This window comes from Bos javanicus, chromosome 23, assembly GCF_032452875.1.
Source record: "Bos javanicus breed banteng chromosome 23, ARS-OSU_banteng_1.0, whole genome shotgun sequence".
Taxonomy (NCBI): Eukaryota; Metazoa; Chordata; class Mammalia; order Artiodactyla; family Bovidae; genus Bos; species Bos javanicus.
In genome coordinates this window covers 30,032,559-30,052,426 of record NC_083890.1, presented here as the reverse complement: position 1 = coordinate 30,052,426, position 19,868 = coordinate 30,032,559, and the positions used below count along the sequence as shown (strand labels likewise).

At 37.7% G+C, this 19,868-nt stretch overlaps 1 protein-coding gene and 1 pseudogene across 3 annotated transcripts in view; one reads left to right on the top strand and one right to left on the bottom strand.

The window, feature by feature from the left end:
* Positions 1 to 12,343, bottom strand: part of LOC133236550 (olfactory receptor 7C1-like) — a 79,277-nt gene extending 66,934 nt beyond the window's left edge. Inside the window, exons 1-2 of one of the 3 annotated variants that reach the window (XM_061398640.1) lie at positions 11,983 to 12,343; positions 11,273 to 11,365 (exon numbers count right to left, since the gene is read on the bottom strand). In XM_061398640.1, coding sequence (XP_061254624.1) covers positions 11,273 to 11,365; positions 11,983 to 12,255 — 366 coding nt within the window. In that variant the 5' untranslated portion in view covers positions 12,256 to 12,343. The remainder of the gene's footprint in view (positions 1 to 11,272; positions 11,366 to 11,982) is intronic. The other 2 variants (XM_061398639.1, XM_061398638.1) reach the window with 2 other exon arrangements.
* LOC133236549 (non-POU domain-containing octamer-binding protein-like) lies at positions 1,792 to 3,942 on the top strand (annotated as a pseudogene).
* Positions 12,344 to 19,868: the final 7,525 nt, after the last annotated feature.

The following is a 19,868-nucleotide window of genomic DNA, read 5'->3' as shown; positions in this document are numbered from 1 at the left end:
CTCTTGAGAGTCCCTTGGACTGCAAGGAGATCAAACTAGTCAAACCTAAAGTAAATCAACCCTGAATACTCAATGGAAGGACTGATGCTGAAGTTGAAGCTCCAATACTTTGGCCACCTGATGTGAAGAACCAACTCATTGGAAAAGACCCTGATGCTAGGAAAGATTGAAGGCAGGAGGAGAAGGGTACAACAGAGGACAAGATGGTTGTATGGTATCAATGACTCACTGGACATGAGTTTGTATAAGCTCCAGGAGATGGTGATAGACAGGGAAGCCTGGTGTGCTGCAGTCCTTGGGGTTGTAAAGAGTCAGACACGACTGAACGACTGAACAACAACAAAGATCAAATCAAGACATGGCACTACTGTTGACAACATTTATTAGTTATTCTTTTCTTTCTTCTGAGAAATAGAATTTTTCTATTGTGTTTGAGAATGAGGCAACACTGGTATGGGTTTGGAGAGTCATTTATGGCAGGACTGTAAATCCTTGAAATTGAAGACTTTCCAGGTTAACTTGATTCTTTAAGACTTCTTAAATTTGAAGTTCAGGCTGATAAGTTAACAACAATTTGAATTCAACTCTGCATGACTACACTTGTGATCTAACCAAAAATGAAACAGGGGGAACATGTGTACACCTGTGGCGGATTCATGTTGATATACGGCAAAACCAATACAATATTGTAAAGTAATTAGCCTCCAGTTAAAATAAATAAATTTAAATTAAAAAAAATGAAACAGGGATTGGTTATTGAAGGTGAGAAAATGATCTTTTAAAAATATTAGGCCCTGTGCTCCCAGAAAGATAAGCTTAGTTTAAGAGAACATTGACTATTAATGTGGACATGTAAATTTGTAATCTCCAAGCTTCTGAAACAGTGATCCTTGTACTATACATGTGTGAAAAGGCCTTTATCCTCTCAGACTTTGCAGTTACTAATTAGGGCCTGGGAAGGACAGAGTCACTGTAGTCAGTGTCTTCTTAGACTTGTACATTTCCACCTTATGTTGGCATTGGTGGAAACCAATAAAATGAAGACATTTGGTAATGTTTGTTAATTCTCCCCCACTGCTACCCCATTGATGGTTTCTCCTGGTTTTTAGGTGCTGATTTATCTTCCAAGCAGGACCTTCTTGATGTTCTTTGCAATTTGTTGTATAATAGAAAAGTCCTGGAAGCTTGAGGCAGATCTGTTGCTGTGGTAAACATGCTTAGTGCTACAGATTTCTACTTATGCAAGTCCTGGAGAAGCTGAGGCCTGCCATGTCAGTGTTGCTAGAAGCCAGGACACTCACACAGCATCAGAAGGCTTCACCTAAAGTTGGTGTTAAGTCTAGGTTTATTTGGGCTTCCCAGGTGGTGCTAGTGGTAAAAACTTGCCTGCCAATGCAAGATATGTAAGATGTGGGTTCAGTCCCTGGATTGGGAAGATCCCCTGCAGGAGGGCCTGGCAACCCAGGAGGGCACGGTAACCCACTCCAATGTTCTTACCTGTTGAATCCCATGGACAGAGGAGTGAGGAGCCTGGTGGGCTACCATCCGTAGGGTTGCAAAGACTCAGAAATGACTGAAGTGACTTAGCAGGCACACACTAGCTTTATTTATCTATGTATTTTTATTAAAAGTTCACTCTATGCAAATAAGAAAAAAAAGTTTATCATAAGATTTTCTTCTCCCGTGAAAGCAAATATAAGGTTCCTGATAAATTAGTCTGATTCAAAAATAATATAAAGGCCTAACTTAATGGAATCTATTCTTGAGAAAAAGGCATCAAGTGCTCTAAGTCTAAAGGAACTTTGAGGAGCAGAAAACAGTCGGTGGAGGGGTACAAAGATGCAGAGCAATAAAACTTTTAACTTGGAGAAACAAAACCACACTCCAAGGAAGCATCATCAACATCACCATCAGCAGCACCACCAGCAGCAACAGCAGCAGCCACCACCTCCACCAATGCCTGCAAATGGGCAGCAAGCCAGCAGCCAGAATGAAGGCTTGACTATTGACCTGAAGAATTTTAGGAAGCCAGGAGAGAAGACCTTCACCCAGCGTAGCCGGCTCTTTGTGGGCAATCTTCCTCCTGACATCACTGAGGAGGAAATGAGGAAACTGAGAAATATGGGAAGGCAGGCGAAGTCTTCATTCATAAGGACAAGGACTTTGGCTTTATCCGCTTGGAAACACGAACCCTAGCGGAGATTGCCAAAATAGAACTGGACAACATGCCACTCCGTGGAAAGCAGCTGCGTGTGCGCTTTGCCTGCCATAGTGCATCCCTTACAGTCCAAAACCTTCCTCAGTATGTGTCCAATGAACTGCTGGAGGAGGCCTTTTCTGTGTTCGGCCAGGTGGAGAGGGCTGTAGTCATTGTGGATGATCGAGGCAGGCCCTCAGGAAAAGGCATTGTTGAATTCTCAGGGAAGCCAGCTGCTCGGAAAGCTCTGGACAGATGCAGTGAAGGCTCCTTCCTGCTAACCACATTTCCTCGACCTGTGACTGTGGAGCCCATGGACCAGTTAGATGATGAGCAGGGACTCCCAGAGAAGCTGGTTATAAAGAATCAGCAATTTCACAAAGAGCGAGAGCAGCCACCCAGATTTGCACAGCCTGGCTCCTTTGAGTATGAGTATGCCATGTGCTGGAAGGCACTTATTGAGATGGAAAAGCAGCAGCAGGACCAAGTGGACCGAAACATCAAGGAAGCTCGTGAGAAGCTGGAGATGGAGATGGAGGCTGCTCGCCATGAGCACCAGGTCATGCTAATGAGGCAGGATTTGATGAGGCGTCAAGAAGAACTTCGGAGGATGGAAGAGCTGCACAATCAAGAAGTGCAAAAATGAAAGCAGCTGGAGCTCAGGCAGGAGGAGGAGCGCAGGTGCCGTGAGGAAGAGATGCGGCGGCAACAAGAAGAAATGATGCGACGACAGCAGGAAGGATTCAAGGGAACCTTCCCTGATGTGAGAGAGCAAGAGATACGGATGGGTCAGACGGCTATGGGATGTGCTATGGGCATAAACAACAGAGGTGCCATGCCCCCTGCTCCTGTGCCAGCTGGTACCCCAGCTCCTCCAGGACCAGCCACTATGATGCCAGATGGAACCTTGGGATTGACCCCACCAACAACTGAACGCTTTGGCCAAGCTGCTACAATGGAAGGAATTGGGGCAATTGGTGGAACCCCTCCTGCATTCAACCGTGCAGATCCTGGAGCTGAATTTGCTCCAAACAAACGTCGCCGATACTAATAAAATTGCAGTGTCTAGTTTCCTAAAACCCTTAAAAGAAGGACCCTTTTTGGACTTAGCCGAATTCTACTCTGGAAAAGTGTTAGGGATTCCTCCCAATAGTTTAGGTCTTCCCTGCCTGTAGTACTCTAGGGAGTATGTTGGAGGCAGAGGGTAAGGGAGGGGTGATATTTAACAAATCAGTTCTATGTGGTATATCCTTTCACTAATCAATTCTGTGTGGTGCATTCCTAAAATCTCATGTGATTGTTGAGAGCCTGTGAGGGCCAGGGAGCCATGGCAAAATGGATCCAGTTAGAGCCCCCATTAATCTTAATCATTCCACTCTTTGTCCACCCTGTTCTATTTGCTTTCTTGTTCTTACACCCCCCCCTCCCCCGCCACCCCAGTCGGTAAAGAATCTGCCTGCAGTGCTGGAGACCTGGGTTCGATTCCTGGGTTGGGAAGATCCCCTGGAGAAGGAAATGGCAACCCACTCCAGTATTCTTGCCTGGAGAATCCCATAGACAGAGGAGCCTGGCAGGCTACAGTCCATGGCGTCGCAAGAGTTGGACATGACTTAGTGCACTGTCTCACCCCAGAGATCCTGCCACAAATACCACAAAAACCAAACATCCCCCAATGACCTTGGCCCCACTGTTCCAATCACTCCCAGGTGGGAATTCAGGCACATGTCCACAGAGGTCACAGACAACATACATACGGTTCTGTTATGTCCCATATATTACCCTTTCATGTCCCAAGGAAGACATTTTCTCTTAGAGATTTTCATTTAGTGTATCTTTAAAAAATCTTGTGTTAAACTTGCCTCCACCTTTTTCTTGGGTAAGGACAACCCAGAAATGGCCCTTTTGTGTCTGTGATGTTGCCATTCACAGCTTTCTTGATAGGCCTAGTACAATCTTGAGAACAGGGTTGCTGTATGCTGAGTGTCAGATGGTAGCTCTTAGCTTTGCCTATCTTAGGTAGTTATGCTGTGCATTTTTTATTGGTGTACCATGTTTGATTTGTCCCTAATACCTTTGAAGTTTTTCTGAGAAATGAATAATGCAACATTAATTTATTAAAATACATTTTAAGCCTTTTAAAAAAAATAAAGGAACTTTGAGTTTAAAATATAAACTTAAAAAGAGTGGAGAGGAAGGACTTTTTTTTTTCATGTATCTATTCTTTTTCAAATTCTCTTCCCATTTAGGTTATTACAGAGTATCGAACACAGTTCCTTATGCTATACAGTAGGTCCTCATTGGTTATATATTTTAAATATAGCAGTGTGTACATGTCAATCCCAAACTCTATCCCTTCCCCCCAGCCTTCTCCCTTAGTAACTGCAAGTTTATTCTCTAAGTCTGTGGGTCTTTCTGTTTTGTAAATAGGTTAGTTTGTATCATGCTTTTAGATTCCACATATAAGTGATATCATATATTAGTCTTGTCTGTCTGACTTACTTCACTTAGTATGATAATCTCCACATCCATCCCTGTCACTGCAAATGTCATTATTTCATTCTTTTTGATGACTGAGTAATATTCCTCTCTCTCTCTCTCTCTCTCTCTCTATATATATATATATATATATATATTCCATTGTATATATGTATGTATATGTATATGTATATATACTTCAGTTCAGTTCAGTCGCTTAGTTGTGTCCGACTCTTTGCGACCCCATGAATCACAGCACGCCAGGCCTCCCTGTCCATTACCAACTCCCGGAGTTCACTCAGACTCACATCCATCGAATCAGTGATGCCATCCAGCCATCTCATCCTCTGTCGTCCCCTTCTCCTCCTGCCCCCAATCCCTCCCAGCATCAGAGTCTTTCCCAATGAGTCAATTCTTCGCATGAGGTGGCCAAAGTACTGGAGTTTCAGCTTTAGCATCATTCCGTCCAAAGAAATCCCAGGGCTGATCTCCTTCATTATGGACTGGTTGGATCTCCTTGCAGTGAATGTATATATACAATGGAATATTGTCATATATGTATACATATGTATACTACATCTTGTTTATCCTTTCATCTGTCAATGGATATTTCTGTTGGTTCAATATTTTGGTTGCTTCCATATCCTGGTTATTGTAAAGAGAGTTTCAGTGAACATTGAGGTGCATGTATATTTTCAAACCAAGTTTGTCTCTGGATATATGCCCTGGAATGGCATTGCTGCTGCTGCTGCTGCTAAGTGTCTTCAGTTGTGTCCGACTCCATGCAACCCCACAGAGCCTGTGCTGCTGCCCAGCAGGCTCTTCCATCCCTGGGATTCTCCAGGCAAGAATACTGGAATGGGTTACCATTCCCTTCTCCAGGGGAATGAGTACCAATAATTGTTCTTGTGCATATGGAATGTATTAGACAGAAAATAATCAGAATTAAGATATTCATTAATTTGTAAATAAACAACACAAGAAGGCTATACTAAGAGGTACATTGATGTACCTTGCCAGCAATCAGAATCAGTTAATAGCCCTAGTAATGTGACCTTTCTGGTGTGCCTTTTCTGTTTAGACTCATTTAGTAAACTTGGATTCAGTCAGTAGTTTGTACCATCTCTTTTTGTGCTGTAAATTGTCTTGCATAACTACTTCATTTAAACTGGGCAATTGATTTTTCTTGTTAAAATTTAATTACCTATGTTGTAGGAATTTTTCTTATTGAGTGGGATTATCTTATTTTTATTTAAGAGTTTGGACAGTTATCAGTGATTTACTTAATTTTATGTAGCTACGAAGACAGCCTTTGGGTCCAGGAGAAAAATCTTTTTCCAATTTAGGATCAGAGACATTGGTTTAGGGGCAACAGACTACATTTGTAGGGTTGCAAAGCACAGTTTTCTTTTCTTTTTTTTTTTTCACAGTTTTCATATTCTCTGTTTCATTAAATCCTCAAAGCTATCCTGGGAAATGTCACACAAGATTTCTCAGGGATAAGATGTCACTATGGCCCTTTGATTCCACACTACATTTAGGTCAGATGAGTGTAATACAAAAATAAAACAATAATTCCAACTAATTCTGAATGAGCCTGGTGTGCCAAACACTACAGGAAGCATTTTACATCCATTAAATCATTTAGTTAATTAATGATTAATTAATGATTAAATCATTAAATCACTGATCCCCAAATGCTTTGACAAAGCAAACTTTAGTATTCCCATTTTAAGATATTGTTAATAATTCATCCCAATTGTATGCTAATAACTAGGAAATTTTTTAAGGATCAAAAATCAATACATTTCTTCAATGAAGTAGAGAGATAATGAGAGTATAAATTCAGATTTCTACATTCCAAAAATGTATATTTAAGTGCTATAATTCTACCCTAGATCTCTAATTTTCCCCATATCAATCTCATTGATATTTCATTACTTCTAACTCTTGCATTCCATGGCATTTTAATCCAATTTTTGATCTACTTTCAGTGATTTTCTGTCACTGTTTAACCATAGTAATTTAGTCGTTAAGTCATGTCCGACTCTTTCGACCCCATGGACTGTATCTGCCAGGCTCCTCTGTCCATGGGATTCTCCAGACAGAATACTGGAGTGGGTTGCCATTTCCTTCTCCAGGGGATCTTCCTGACCCAGGGATTGAACCCAGGTCTCCTGCATTGTAGGCAGATTCTTTACCAACTGAGCTATAAAGAAAGCCCATAGGCTTATGGTTTAACCATATAGGGATCTATTGATCTGTGAAGGTTTAAAGTTCTTTGTCTCTCCACTAAATTATCATTCTAGTGTATCTTTTTATATACAATTGTCTTTATACAGTATTTTATTTATATTTAAAGTGGTTTTAAAGTTATGTGAGGGAAAATATTATTTTTTATTCTAAAATATTTATACATTTGAAATGGTCACAGTAAATCTAATTACCATTCGTTATTATACAAAGTTACAATTTTTCTTTGTGATGAGATCTTTTAAGATTTATTTTCTAAGCAATTAAGAAATTGCTAAGAAAGAAAATATTTTTATCTGACTTCAAAACATCTGGATGAAATATGTGGACAAGTTGTCTATCAGATTTTTATTATGCTACACATTAAAAATGTTCATATGATTGTATGAAGGTTACACACTTCATTCAGGTATTTAATATCTGTCAGATATAGTGTTTACTAAAATTTACATGTTTTTAAGGTCGGTTCAACTGAGAAACTGAGTTGATTACAATGAAAAATCTCATTTCTTTCTATAGGTACCACACTAGTTATTTCCAATATTTAGAGAAGGCTCCCAGGAATGAAATACTTTCCAATTTCCCTATGAATATTTGGCACTATGATGTACACACATTCCAACCTTCTCTAAGAATGGATAGCTTTTAAAGCAAAAGTCTTACTTACCCTTATTTTAGATAAACATCACTTAAGAAAAAGGAAGTGTGAAGGAACATACTTGAATTTTTCAAATGTTCAGAAAAGGACAAAGAAACTGTAGTTTGCAGATGAGTACTTAAGAAATATCTTCAGAAATATGAGTTTTCTATTTGATAAAATGCTGTCAGAAAGAAAAGAAGCCCAGATTCAAAAGACCTTAGTAGATATTACTAATATCAAGAGTGCTTTGTGGTGTGCTATTTTTTTTTTTTTTTTTATATTCCTGAGCCCCTTGGACATTATTTTCAGCAGCCCATTTATGGTTATACCAGATGAGCTAGCAGAAAAAGTTCCATGGGACAGAGTTCTCCATGGGAATGTTCCTTATGTATAATTAGTTACCTACTGAATTGAGGTTGGTATCATCTCCTCTATTGCTAGATTTGTTTTAAAATAGACTCATTTGGTTTTCAACACACTGGAAACTAATTTTATTTTATTCATTTATTTTCCTTTTTAGTGTGTCTTTTTAAAATTTTATTTATTTTACTTTACAATATTGTATTGGTTTTGCCATACATTGACTTGCTTTTACATTATATGACATAATGATTTGATACTTGTATACATTTTGAAATGATCACAGTAAATCTAATTACCATTGGTTATTATGCAAAGTTACAGTTTTTCTTTGTGATGAGATCTTTTAAGATTTATTTTCTTAGCAGTTTTTAAGTTTTCAATGTAATATTATTGACTATATTCACCATGCTGTAGATTACACCCCCATGACCAATTTATTTTTATCTGGATATTATACTGCTTGATTCCCTTCACCCCCTCTCCCTTGCCTCAACCCTCCTCCCCTCTGACAAACACCAGTCTTTTCTCTATAAATCTTGTTTGGTTTGTTCATTTGCTTTATTAAAAAAGTATCCCTCATATAGTTGAAATCATATGGTATGTATCTTTGTGTGACTTATTTCCTTAGCATAATACCCTCAAGGTCCATCCGTGTTGTTGCAAATGACAAAATTTCATTCTTTTCTTATAGCTGAGTAGGACTGCATTGTTTTATAACACACCTTCTTTATCCATTCATCCATCCATGGACACCTGGTCTGTTTCCATATCTTGGCTCTTGTAAATAATGTTGCAAATGAGCATATATGTACACATATCATTTTGAATGACTGTTTTTGGTGTCTCCAGATAAATAACAAGAATATGAATTGCTGCATCACATGATAGTTCTATTTTTAAGTTTTTTGAGGAACCTCCGTATTATTTTCCATAATGTCTGCACCAGTTTTCAGTTCCATGAATCAAGCATATGTTCCCTTTCTCCATATTTTTTGCCAACACATTATTTCTTGTCCTTTTGATAAAAGCCACTGTGACAAGTGTGAGGTGATTTTTTTTTGGTTTTAATTTGCATTTCTCTAATAATCATGTTGACAACTTTTCATGTGTGAAGTGGTGACATGGACTATTTGTATTTCAGTACATATGTGACATGTATATTGTAACATGTCCTTTATCTCCTTTATCCACTAAGATTGCTCCCATATGTTGGCTATTATAAATAATGCTGCTATGAACATTGGATTCTATGTATCTTTTCAAATTAGTTTTTTTTTTTTTCTTCAGATCTATATCCAGGATTGGTAGTTGTATTTTTTTTTTTTTTTTTTTTTGGAGAAACCTCCATAATGTTTTCCATTAGTGGCTGCACCAGTTTACATTCCTATCAAGAAGAATTTCCTTTCCTTTTCTCCACATACTTGCCAAAATTTATTGCTCAAAGATTTCTTTTTTTTGATAGCCATTCTGATAGCTGTGAGGGTGATATCTCTTTCTGTTTTTTTTTTTTTTTGCAGTTCTCTAATAATTAGTGATGTTGATCATTTTTTAATGTGCCTGTTGGTCATCTATATGTGTTCTTTGGAAAAATGTCTATTCATGCCTTCTGCCCATTTTTTGACTGAGTCGTTTGGTTTTCTGAATACTGAGTTGAGTGAGCTATTTATATATTTTGAGTAGTAACCCCTTATCAAGCATATCATTTGCAAATATTTTCTCACATTCAGTAGGTTGACCTTTGGTTATTTATAGATTGTTTTCTTTGCCGTCAAAGGCCTTTAACCTTAATTAAGTCCAATTTGTTTGGTTTTGCTTTTATATCTTTTGCATTAGCATACAGATCCAAAAAGATTGCTGTGATTTATCTCAAAAAGTGTTCTATGTTCACTCCTAGGAGTTTTATGGTTTCTAGTCTTGCTGTTACTTTTAGGTCTATAATCTATTTCTTGAGTCTATTTCTTGAGTTTATGGTTAGAAGAAATGTAGTTTTATTTTTTACATGTAACTGACCAGCTTTTGATCATTTCAAACGTGTAAAACTTTTCAAAATTAGTAAATGAAACAAAAATGATCATGCTACCTAAATTGTTCCTAACTTGCTTTAATTTTTAATATCATTTATTTTTTAGATTAATAAACACTTATAAATAATAATATCTAATGCCTACAGATAATTCCTGCCCATTTTTATAGGATAATTTTTAAATAGTTATTTTTGCATGCTTAGTTTATTTCCATTCTTCACTGACTACACACAAATAAAAATACAAATAGAAACCATAATATGCTGTTCTGGTCCTAAATGAATTTATTAGGTTTTGGGAAAAACAGCATATGTGGCAAAATACATCTTGGTCATTAGTGAGCATCACTACCATCCCCTGATTGTAACATTATTATAACATTTTTTTCTTCTTCATCTTTATCAAGACAAAACTGACAAAATTGTCAAGAGTTATGACTTAAGGTATATAAGGTGATGACTTTATGTATGTGCGCATTGTGAAATGATTGCCACAATCAAGTACATACTGATAACATATATTAGTATAACATATTAATTATTTTCAATTCAACCTTCTTCTTCTATCCTTAAATTTAAGTATTATTATTTTTAAAATTTTTACTATGAGGACTCTTGGCAAAAATTTCTCATATTATTCTGCAACAAACACCTCTGAATTTTAAGAGTTTGTTTTTTTATGTTTACACATTTTTATATACTCACAACTCAAAGAAGAATCATTCAATTCTATATTATGTACCAGTAACTGAGAATGAAGAATTTTAAAACATTTTTATGGAAGGAAATAATTCACATCATAGTTATTGCGGAACTGAGAGTCATATGAGACAAACATATGTGGGGGAACTACCCCAGTTACCAGTGCAGATGTCATACAGACCTCTCAGGGGATAGAAAATGCATAAGAGGATAGAGTGAGAATTTCTGAGGCTTCCGAGGATAAATCTGGTAATTTATACTCCAAGCCTGTACTTTAGCCTAAAATGAAATATTCTGGAAAACCAGTCTAGTGTTGACTTCACCTTTAAAATTCTTTGCTAGCCAACTTCCTTCCAAACTTGGCAGTCAGAACTTTAGCTATAAGAAGAGAGCTGTCTTCAAAATTACAATCACTGTTACAGTCACTGTTATAAAAGAAGCTTCTTATAAAACACACTGACAAGTACAGTGTTTTCTTCCTTCCTTTCTTCCTTCTTTCCTCCCTCCTTTTCTCCTTCCTCCCTCTCTCCCTACTTTCTTCCTCCCTTTCCTTCTTTCCTCTTAGGTTGAGTGTGCATCTTTTTCAAAGAGGAATTTAGTTGTTCCCCTAGTATCTTACCCATGAAATCTGTAGAATAGACTCCTCTAAATGAAGTTGCTTTTCTTGCCCAGAGTTCTCCGAAGAGCTGTCTTGACTTCCTTGTTCCGTAAGCTGTAGATGATAGGGTTGAGCATGGATGTCACCACAGTATAGAAGAGGGCCAGGAGTTTATCCACCCCAGGTGAATGACTAGCCTTGGGTCTCAAGTAGGTGACAGATCCTGAGCCATAGAAGAGTGTTACTACCAGTAGGTGGGAGGAACAGGTGGAAAGAGCTTTTTGACGGCCTTCAGGGGAGGGCATGACCAATACAGCAGCTAGAATTCTGCCATAAGAAGCAATGATTAATAAAAATGGGCTGGAAATGCAAAGAATGGCTGCAATAAAGACTGCAGCCTCATTATAGGATGTATCCCCACAGGCTAGTGCCAGGATAGGCAAGAGGTCACAGAAGAAGTGGTCTATTTCACAGGGGCCACAGAAGTCTAAAGAGAAAATATAGTTGGTTTGGCCCAAGCTTACTATGCAACCTACTCCCCAAGAAACCATTGCTAAATGGACACACACTCCACGACTCATTCGTGTTGCATAGTGAAGTGGGGAGCATATGGCCATATAGCGATCAAAAGCCATGGCTGCCAAAAGACAGCACTCACTGATACCAAATAATGTAAAGAAAAACATCTGTGTAGCACAGCCCTCCCGAGAGATTCCTCGGGCCTCACTCACAAGGTTCTGCAGCATCTTGGGTATAGTAGAGCAAGTGTATCCAATCTCCAAGAGAGACAAGTTGGCCAGGAAGAAGTACATGGGGGTATGGAGGGCTGGATTGGTCCAGATGGCAAGAACTATGAGAGCATTGCCTGTCAGTGATACTAAGAACATGAATAGGATGAGGGTAAATAAAAGGAAGCACTGTTCGGTGGCCTCAGAGAATTTGACAAATGCAAAGTGTTTCACAGACATGCTGTTGTCCTGCCACAAAGAACAATTGATGCTCATGACCTGAATAAAAGAAAGGTGAAGTCATCAGAAAGATTCTTTCAGATAGAAATATAAATCTTTATTATATTACTCTTAACAAGCTCTTAAAAGACGCTTAAAATAAAAAGACGCTTACTCCTTGGAAGAAAAGTTATGACCAACCTAGACAGCATATTTTTGGACTCTGTGGGAGAGGGAGAGGGTGGGATGATTTGGGAGAATGGCATTGAAACATGTATAATATCATATATGAAACGAGTCTCCAGTCCAGGTTCGATGCACGATACTGGATGCTTGGGGCTGGTGCACTGGGATGACCCAGAGGGATGGTATGGGAAGGAAAGAGGGAGGAGGGTTCAGGGAACATGTGTATACCTGTGGTGGATTCATGTTTATATATGGCAAAACCAATACAATATTGTAAAGTTAAAAAATAATAAAATTTAAAAAAAGATAAATAAAAAATAAAAAGCAGATACATTGCCAACAAAGGTCTGTCTAGTCAAGGCTATGGTTTTTCCAGTAGTCATGTATGAATGTGAAAGCTGGACTATAAAGAAAGCCGAGCACCGAAGAATTGATGCTTTTGAACCATGGTGTTGGAGAAGAGTCTTGAGAGTCTGTTGGACTGCAAGGAGATCCAACCAGTCCATCCTAAAGGAAATCAGTCCTGAATGTTCATTGGAAGGACTGATGTTGAAGCTGAAACTCCAATACTTTGCACTTGATGTGAAGAGCTGACTCATTTGAAAAGACCCTGATGCTGGGAAAGATTGAAGGTGAGAGGAGAACAGGACGACAGAGGATGAGATGGTTGGATGGCATCCCTGACTCAACGGACATGAGTTTGAGTAAACTCCGTGAGTTGGTGATGGACAGGGAGGCCTGGCGTGCTGCGGTCCATGGGGTCGCAAAGAGTCAGACATGACTGAGCGACTGAACTGAACTGAACTGAGCAAGCTCTAGTGAGTCAAAGAGATAAATTTCTTACCTATAATTTAAAATATATGAAGTTTGGAAGTTAGAAGTTAGACTCATCCTGAAACTGAATCCTACTTTATGTTCACTATCTCAGTTGATTTGTCAAAGATATATCTACTCAGCAGGCATAAAATGGAAAAGAAATTTCTGCACAATTCTGTTTCATTCCTTCATTTTATCAAATAAAGTTCTTCTCATACCTATTTATTTCCTAATCTTTTGCCACTGACTTGCTTTCTTCACTCATTCAGTCCACAAGTATTTATTGAACACAGAGTATTTTCAAGTATTTTTCAGTTACTGTTGTAGGTCCTAGGATTAAACAATGTAAAATAAGATAGAAACAAGTGGACTCTTTCAAAATTCTGTTAAATATGGACTAACAAGTCAGCACGACTATAGGAAACCTTTATAGATATAATTGTTGAAAATTTTTCACACATCAAATATTCTATTATAATGCATTTACCCTTGGACTGCAAGGAAATCCAACCAGTCTATTCTAAAGGAGATCAGTCCTGGGTATTCTTTGAAAGGAATGATGCTAAAGCTGAAACTCCAGTACTTTGGCTACCTCATGAAAAGAGTTGACTCATTGGAAAAGTCTCTGATGCTAGGAGGGATTGGGGGCAGGAGGAGAAGGGGACGACAGAGGATGAGATGGCTGGATGGCATCACTGACTCGATGGACGTGAGTCTGAGTGTACTCCGGGAGCTGGTGATGGACAGGGGGCCTGGCGTGCTGCAGTTCATGGGGTCGCAGAGTTGGACATGACTGATCGACTGAACTGAACTGAACTGAACTGAATGCATTTACACTTGTAGCATTTATAAACATTTACCTTGCATTCTGTCAAATTAAATTAATTAATATAATTTAGTATCTGTATTCCTCATGTAGGAACACATTTCAGTGAAGATTTTGGCAAAGAAAACAGACAATAGTTTACTTATCTTTTTTAAAAACCCAAAATATTTTCTTAAATATCATCAGTTCACAATAATAACCTATGCAGTTACTTAAAAATTCTGGATGTGGAGATGTTTTCATTCTTCTTGTCATTTAAATACTCAAATATTTTTCAAACTAATTTTATCTTCCTGCATCTGAAAGGAACTGCAATTTCCTCAGTGACAATGATGGAGGAACCAAGGTGGAAATCCCAACCAGAAAAGGAGAATGCCTGACTCTTAAGTCGTGACATTGTAAGGATTTTATTTCATAAATATCCTTGTCCCATTTGGACTGTAGACTGTAAATGCAAATGCCTGTGTTGGGGGTGAGAGTCAGGGGATGTGAGGAATGGGAGAAACCTACTGGTAGATGGCACATGGTGAGGGCTGAGTGCACAGAGACTAATGCATGCTGTTAGTCATTTAATATTCTTAGACCCACAAGATGAATTAAAGAATCATCCTGTGGTAAATACTTTTTAAAACCTTACAAAGTTCAAAGATGAAAAAAATTACCTGTCCAAGAGAGTGAAGATCTGTGAGTGCTTCTAAGTATTTAAACTGACAAAGAATTATACTTTGTCTAGAAATAAAAATTAAATCATATAGAAATAAATGCATATACCCACTTGGAAGTGAGAATACAGACAGTCAAAATCTCTTCTCCATTCCTGTCACCAGGAATAATTCTACATCATGTAAAATCTGATTTTTTCATTATCCTTTCTATTGTTTTCAGGATTTAATCTATTGACCTTTGTCCAGGGACCCTGAGTTTCATGTAGTAGAGGTCAGTCTTATGTACATACCAAGAAAGTTTAATTTTAATCATTGTCTATAGAAAGAGAGTGAGTTGCTCAACAGCAGGATGTCAGGAGTCTGCAGAAAGGAGCATCACGGGCAGTACAAAAATTTGGGACATTCTTCTGTCTCTCACCTGATATATTTTCTTCACAAAGTTTCTGATCCATTATTTCTGTGTAAAGGAAGGATGATGAAGCCCTTCCTATCTTTATTGAGGAGTTGTTTTGAGGTAAAATGGAAACACAGAAGCAAACCACAACTGAAAAATCAAGAACTAAACTACTTCATCAGTCTCAAAACCTACTTTTTAAAAGCCTCATGTTAATGATCTCATAGAATGTTGCCTACAATATTCCCTATTATTACCAAGCTTTCAAAATCACCTATATTCAGTGCCAATCATCAAGCAAATGTGCACTGTGATATTAATCTAAAGATACAGAAGTTTAATGCTCAATGGCAAATTGAATTTTTCTATTCCTACTCAATATAATAAAAGATTAAGTGACCATTGGACATTGACAAGGTTCTAACAGTTTGAATCTTGAGATGGAGTTTCAGTGACAGTTGGGTATATGAAATAAACAGAGGAAGGAGACAAGACAATTTTAATACCTCAGTGGCTTGACTTCATGTGCCACCTTACCCAGCCTCAAGATCCAAGACAGGTGCATTCTATATAGTTCTGCATTGGAAATAATCCAGCCTAAGTGTTTAATTTTGGGTCAGTGCCACATAATTAGAAGTTATCTTTCACTGATTCAGGTCCTTATTAATCTCTGTTCTCATAATGAAATATTTCTTTGTTTCCTAACAGCTAAAGGGAAACGTCTGAGACATTATTAAAATTTCACCTTAAACAGTACAGTGCCTAGCATACAAGGGAAACTCAATAAATATTAATGTGTTATTCTGAAATTGTCACCTCTAAAATGCTTGAATAGTAGATACAATTTATGTAAATCGATCATTAAATTTTGTAGAGATGATTCACCCATAACCATTTTATCGAGCACCTAATATTTAGCTGGGTGATGCTTCAACATAACCCAGCAGAAACTATCATTTGATTGGAGTAACATGTACAGGATAATCTAGGCATTTCTATTACCCCCAAATAAGAGATATATCTATTTCCTGAGAAGTAATTATTTTGGAACACCTTATAGCAGTTTTAAGACAGGGATCCTGGCAAAATGAGTAAATTATTATACTACTCAGAGAAGGAAAAAGAACTGATTAAAATAATGTTCAGAACTGAATAATGATTTTGGTGTTGTCTATCCATTTTCACATTTTAATCTACCATTTAATGCAGGCTTCTTTTTTAAGGCATCAGTTATACCACATACCTTTGATCCTAATATTTGAGGGAAAAAGTAGATGGAATTTTCTTCTGATGAGCCACTGCCGAATTTTGTCTGAACATTCTCGATATAACCTCCCCAAATTTAGAGAATGTAAATCGCCCCAATCTTCTAAGACCATGCACTGAGAAGTTTTGTTGTAGTTAGGACCATGTCTGAACCCAGACAAGATTGTGTGTCTTCTCTGATAGCATTATATTCTTCCTAGCAATGCCATCAGCTAAACACACACACACACACACACACACACACACAAAGCATGCTTGGCTGTGCTGTTTACATGATGATGTATTTGAACCGTTCTTGCCTTGAAAAAAATGGTATATGGATAGTTGTACTTCATTTCTTCTCCTTGTTCTGAATCCTTATCCTGCCTCCCTTCCCCAGGAGACATATTCTTCTCACTAGAGTATGTCAGGAAGCAGTTTGATTTTATCTCTCAGGAATTCTCTCTCTCAAGTCAGTCTGTATTTATGGTAAACATGAATATATAGAAAGCAAAATGATAAATATAGAAGGTAATATAGGGACTTCCATGGCAGTGCAGTGGTTAAGACTTGTATTCCAGTGCTTGAGGCACTGGTTCCTTCCCTGGTCAGACAACTTAAGTTCCCGCATGCTGCAATGTGGGCAAAAAAAAAAAAAAAAAATTACTGTAGAACAAAATAGAGTGAATCAACAGTAAAATATAACAACCTATCATTACCAGTAAAATAATATAATCTATCATTTAGGTAACTGCTATCATAGACTTGGTACACAATGAGATTAACTCAAGAGAAATGTACTACTGGAATCAAATATTTATGTGACCACTCTATATTATTAAGATGAAATACTCAAAAAATATTTATAATTTTTGTTTGAATTAAACCAAGTAGTCATCAAAATATTATGAAAATGACATAAATAACTTTCATATCATCTTATATTGAAGCAATTATTATTTATTCTGATTACCATAAGATACTCTAATAAATCATAATAATCTTCTAATTACAACTGAGTTTGACAAAGTACCTATTTGTGTCTATCAAAAGTAATAAAAAAGAACCAAGAATCAGAGAGATATATATAGGGTGATGAACAAAACTGTATGACACAATATTTATTGTTTCGTGATATTAAAAAGTAGATAAGGTACAAGGTACTGATTACCTAATATTGAATATATCGTTGACATGATGTAAAGGCAAAGGAGAAAGACTAGGGAAGAGAAAGTTGTTTAAATAGAAAACGCCCCTCACCAAAGCCCCATTAGATGCAATATGCACTAGAAGAGAACAGATGGTGGAGTAGCAGGATGGGGAACTCCCTTCGCTAATGAACACAGCAAAAATACATCTACATGTGGAACAGTTCTTACTGGAAATGACCTGGAGACTGGGAGAAAGACTCCTGTACAACCAAGGCTGTAAGAAATATCCACATGAAATCCAGTAGGAAGAAAAGTGTCAGGTCAGGACCTGTGCCCTGGTAGGGGACTCAGAGGAAAAGAGAGATTACATGGGCAGAGATCCTCCCCAGGGAGTGAGTGGTTCCAGCCAGATACTGGGCACACCAGCCCTGGGGTCCTGCACAGGGAAGATGAACCCCATAGGCTGGTTGGACAGCTAGTCGGACTAACAGAAGGGCTGTGGGAAGCTTGGACTCCACTCTTTAGGAACACATGCACACTTGCTTGCTCCTGAAACAGTGAGGAGAGGGAGAACTGAAAACTGCACGAGGGGCTGGCCAGTTTCCCAAGACTGCCCTAGGCCCATGTTCCAGCCTGAGCCTCGGGATTGCGCCAGCCCTACGTGGTTCAAGATGCAGCTCCACGTTTACATTTTCCACACTCTTCTCTCTCTTTTCTCTTTCTGGGAGCCCTATAAGGTGAGTGTTGGTACCCTTGATGTTGTCCCAGAAATTCCTTAAATTGTTTTCATTTTTTTAAAAAAATGTGCTTCATTATTTATTTCATGTTTAAGCTTCCCTGGTGGTTCAATGATGAAGAACTTGCCTGTCAATGCAGGAGATGTGGGCTCAATCCCTGGGTCAGGATGGTTCCCTGGAAAAGGGAATGGCAACCCACTCCAGGATTCTTGCCTGGAGAATCCCATGGACAGAAGGAGCCTGGTGGGCTGTAGTCCATGGGATTGTAAAAGAGTCGGACATGACTTAGTGATTAAACAGCAGCAACTATAAGCTCTCCTACCGGATTTTAAAAAGATGATGAACACTGACAAATTATTTACCCCACAGAACTATAATCACATGTTCTCAGGTCGTGTAAATATATGGTTAAGCTAACATTAATATATTTCACTATTTTATCAATCACATAATAGAACAACTTGTTAAGTATCAAAATACTAGGTCACACAGCTCAAAATGCATATAAAACATTAATTGTCTGCTCAATTCATTAGCAGAAACCCACTTCTTTATTTTATGTTTTTGCAAGAGAGGTTGGGAATCACACTTCAAACAAAAACAATAAGTTGGTAAACAACTTCAATTAAGTGTGAAGAAATTGCAAGAATTTCAGAAATTTTATGATTAAGAATTGTTTTAGCTACAATAACAAAGTATTTCTACCTTTAAAAACATTTACTCAATTAAAGTGTATAGTCTACATGTTCTACAAGAGACAGAGGCAATATTTTACTAAAAACACTTAATAACCCTTCCCATTCTTTTTCATGCCCTCCTTGAAAGTTGCATCTAGAAGTGCAAACATTAAAATGAACTGTAAGGCTTTTTTTGTTTGGAAACATTAAAGACAAGATTCTGTACAATGTAGATTTTCAGAATGGAGGTTTCTATAATAGAAAAAATGAGTTTTATATGGATGAAACTGGAGCCTATTATACAGAGTGAAGTAAGCCAGAAAGAAAAACACCAATACAGTATACTAATGTATATATATGGAATTTAGAAAGATGGTAACAATAACCCTGTATATGAGACAGCAAAAGAGACACTGATGTATAGAACAGTCTTTTGGACTCTGTGGGAGAGGGAGAGGGTGGGATGATTTGGGAGAATGGCATTAAGATATGTTTAATATCATATATGGAATGAGTCGCCAGTCCAGGTTCGATGCACGATACTGGATGCTTGGGGTTAGTGCACTGGGACGACCCAGAGGGATGGTATAGGGAAAGAGGAGGGAGGAGGGTTCAGGATGGGGAACACATGTATACCTGTGGCAGATTCATTTCGATATTTGGCAAAACCAATACAATATTGTAAAGTTTAAAAATAAAATAAAATTTAAAAAATAAATAAAAATAAAAGTGCAAACATTAAAATGAGCTGTAAGGCTTTTTCTGTTTGGAAACATTAAAGACAAGCTTCTGTACAATGTAGATTTTCAGAATGGAGGTTTTCTATAATAGTAAAAAATGAGTTTTATATAAAGACTTTAAATAATCACTGTAAAAGAAAAAGGAGCAAATCTGATATATAATGGTGTGAATGTGGGAGATGTAAATATACTGTTTGTAAATATCCTTACAGGCCCTACTTTCCATGTTTGAA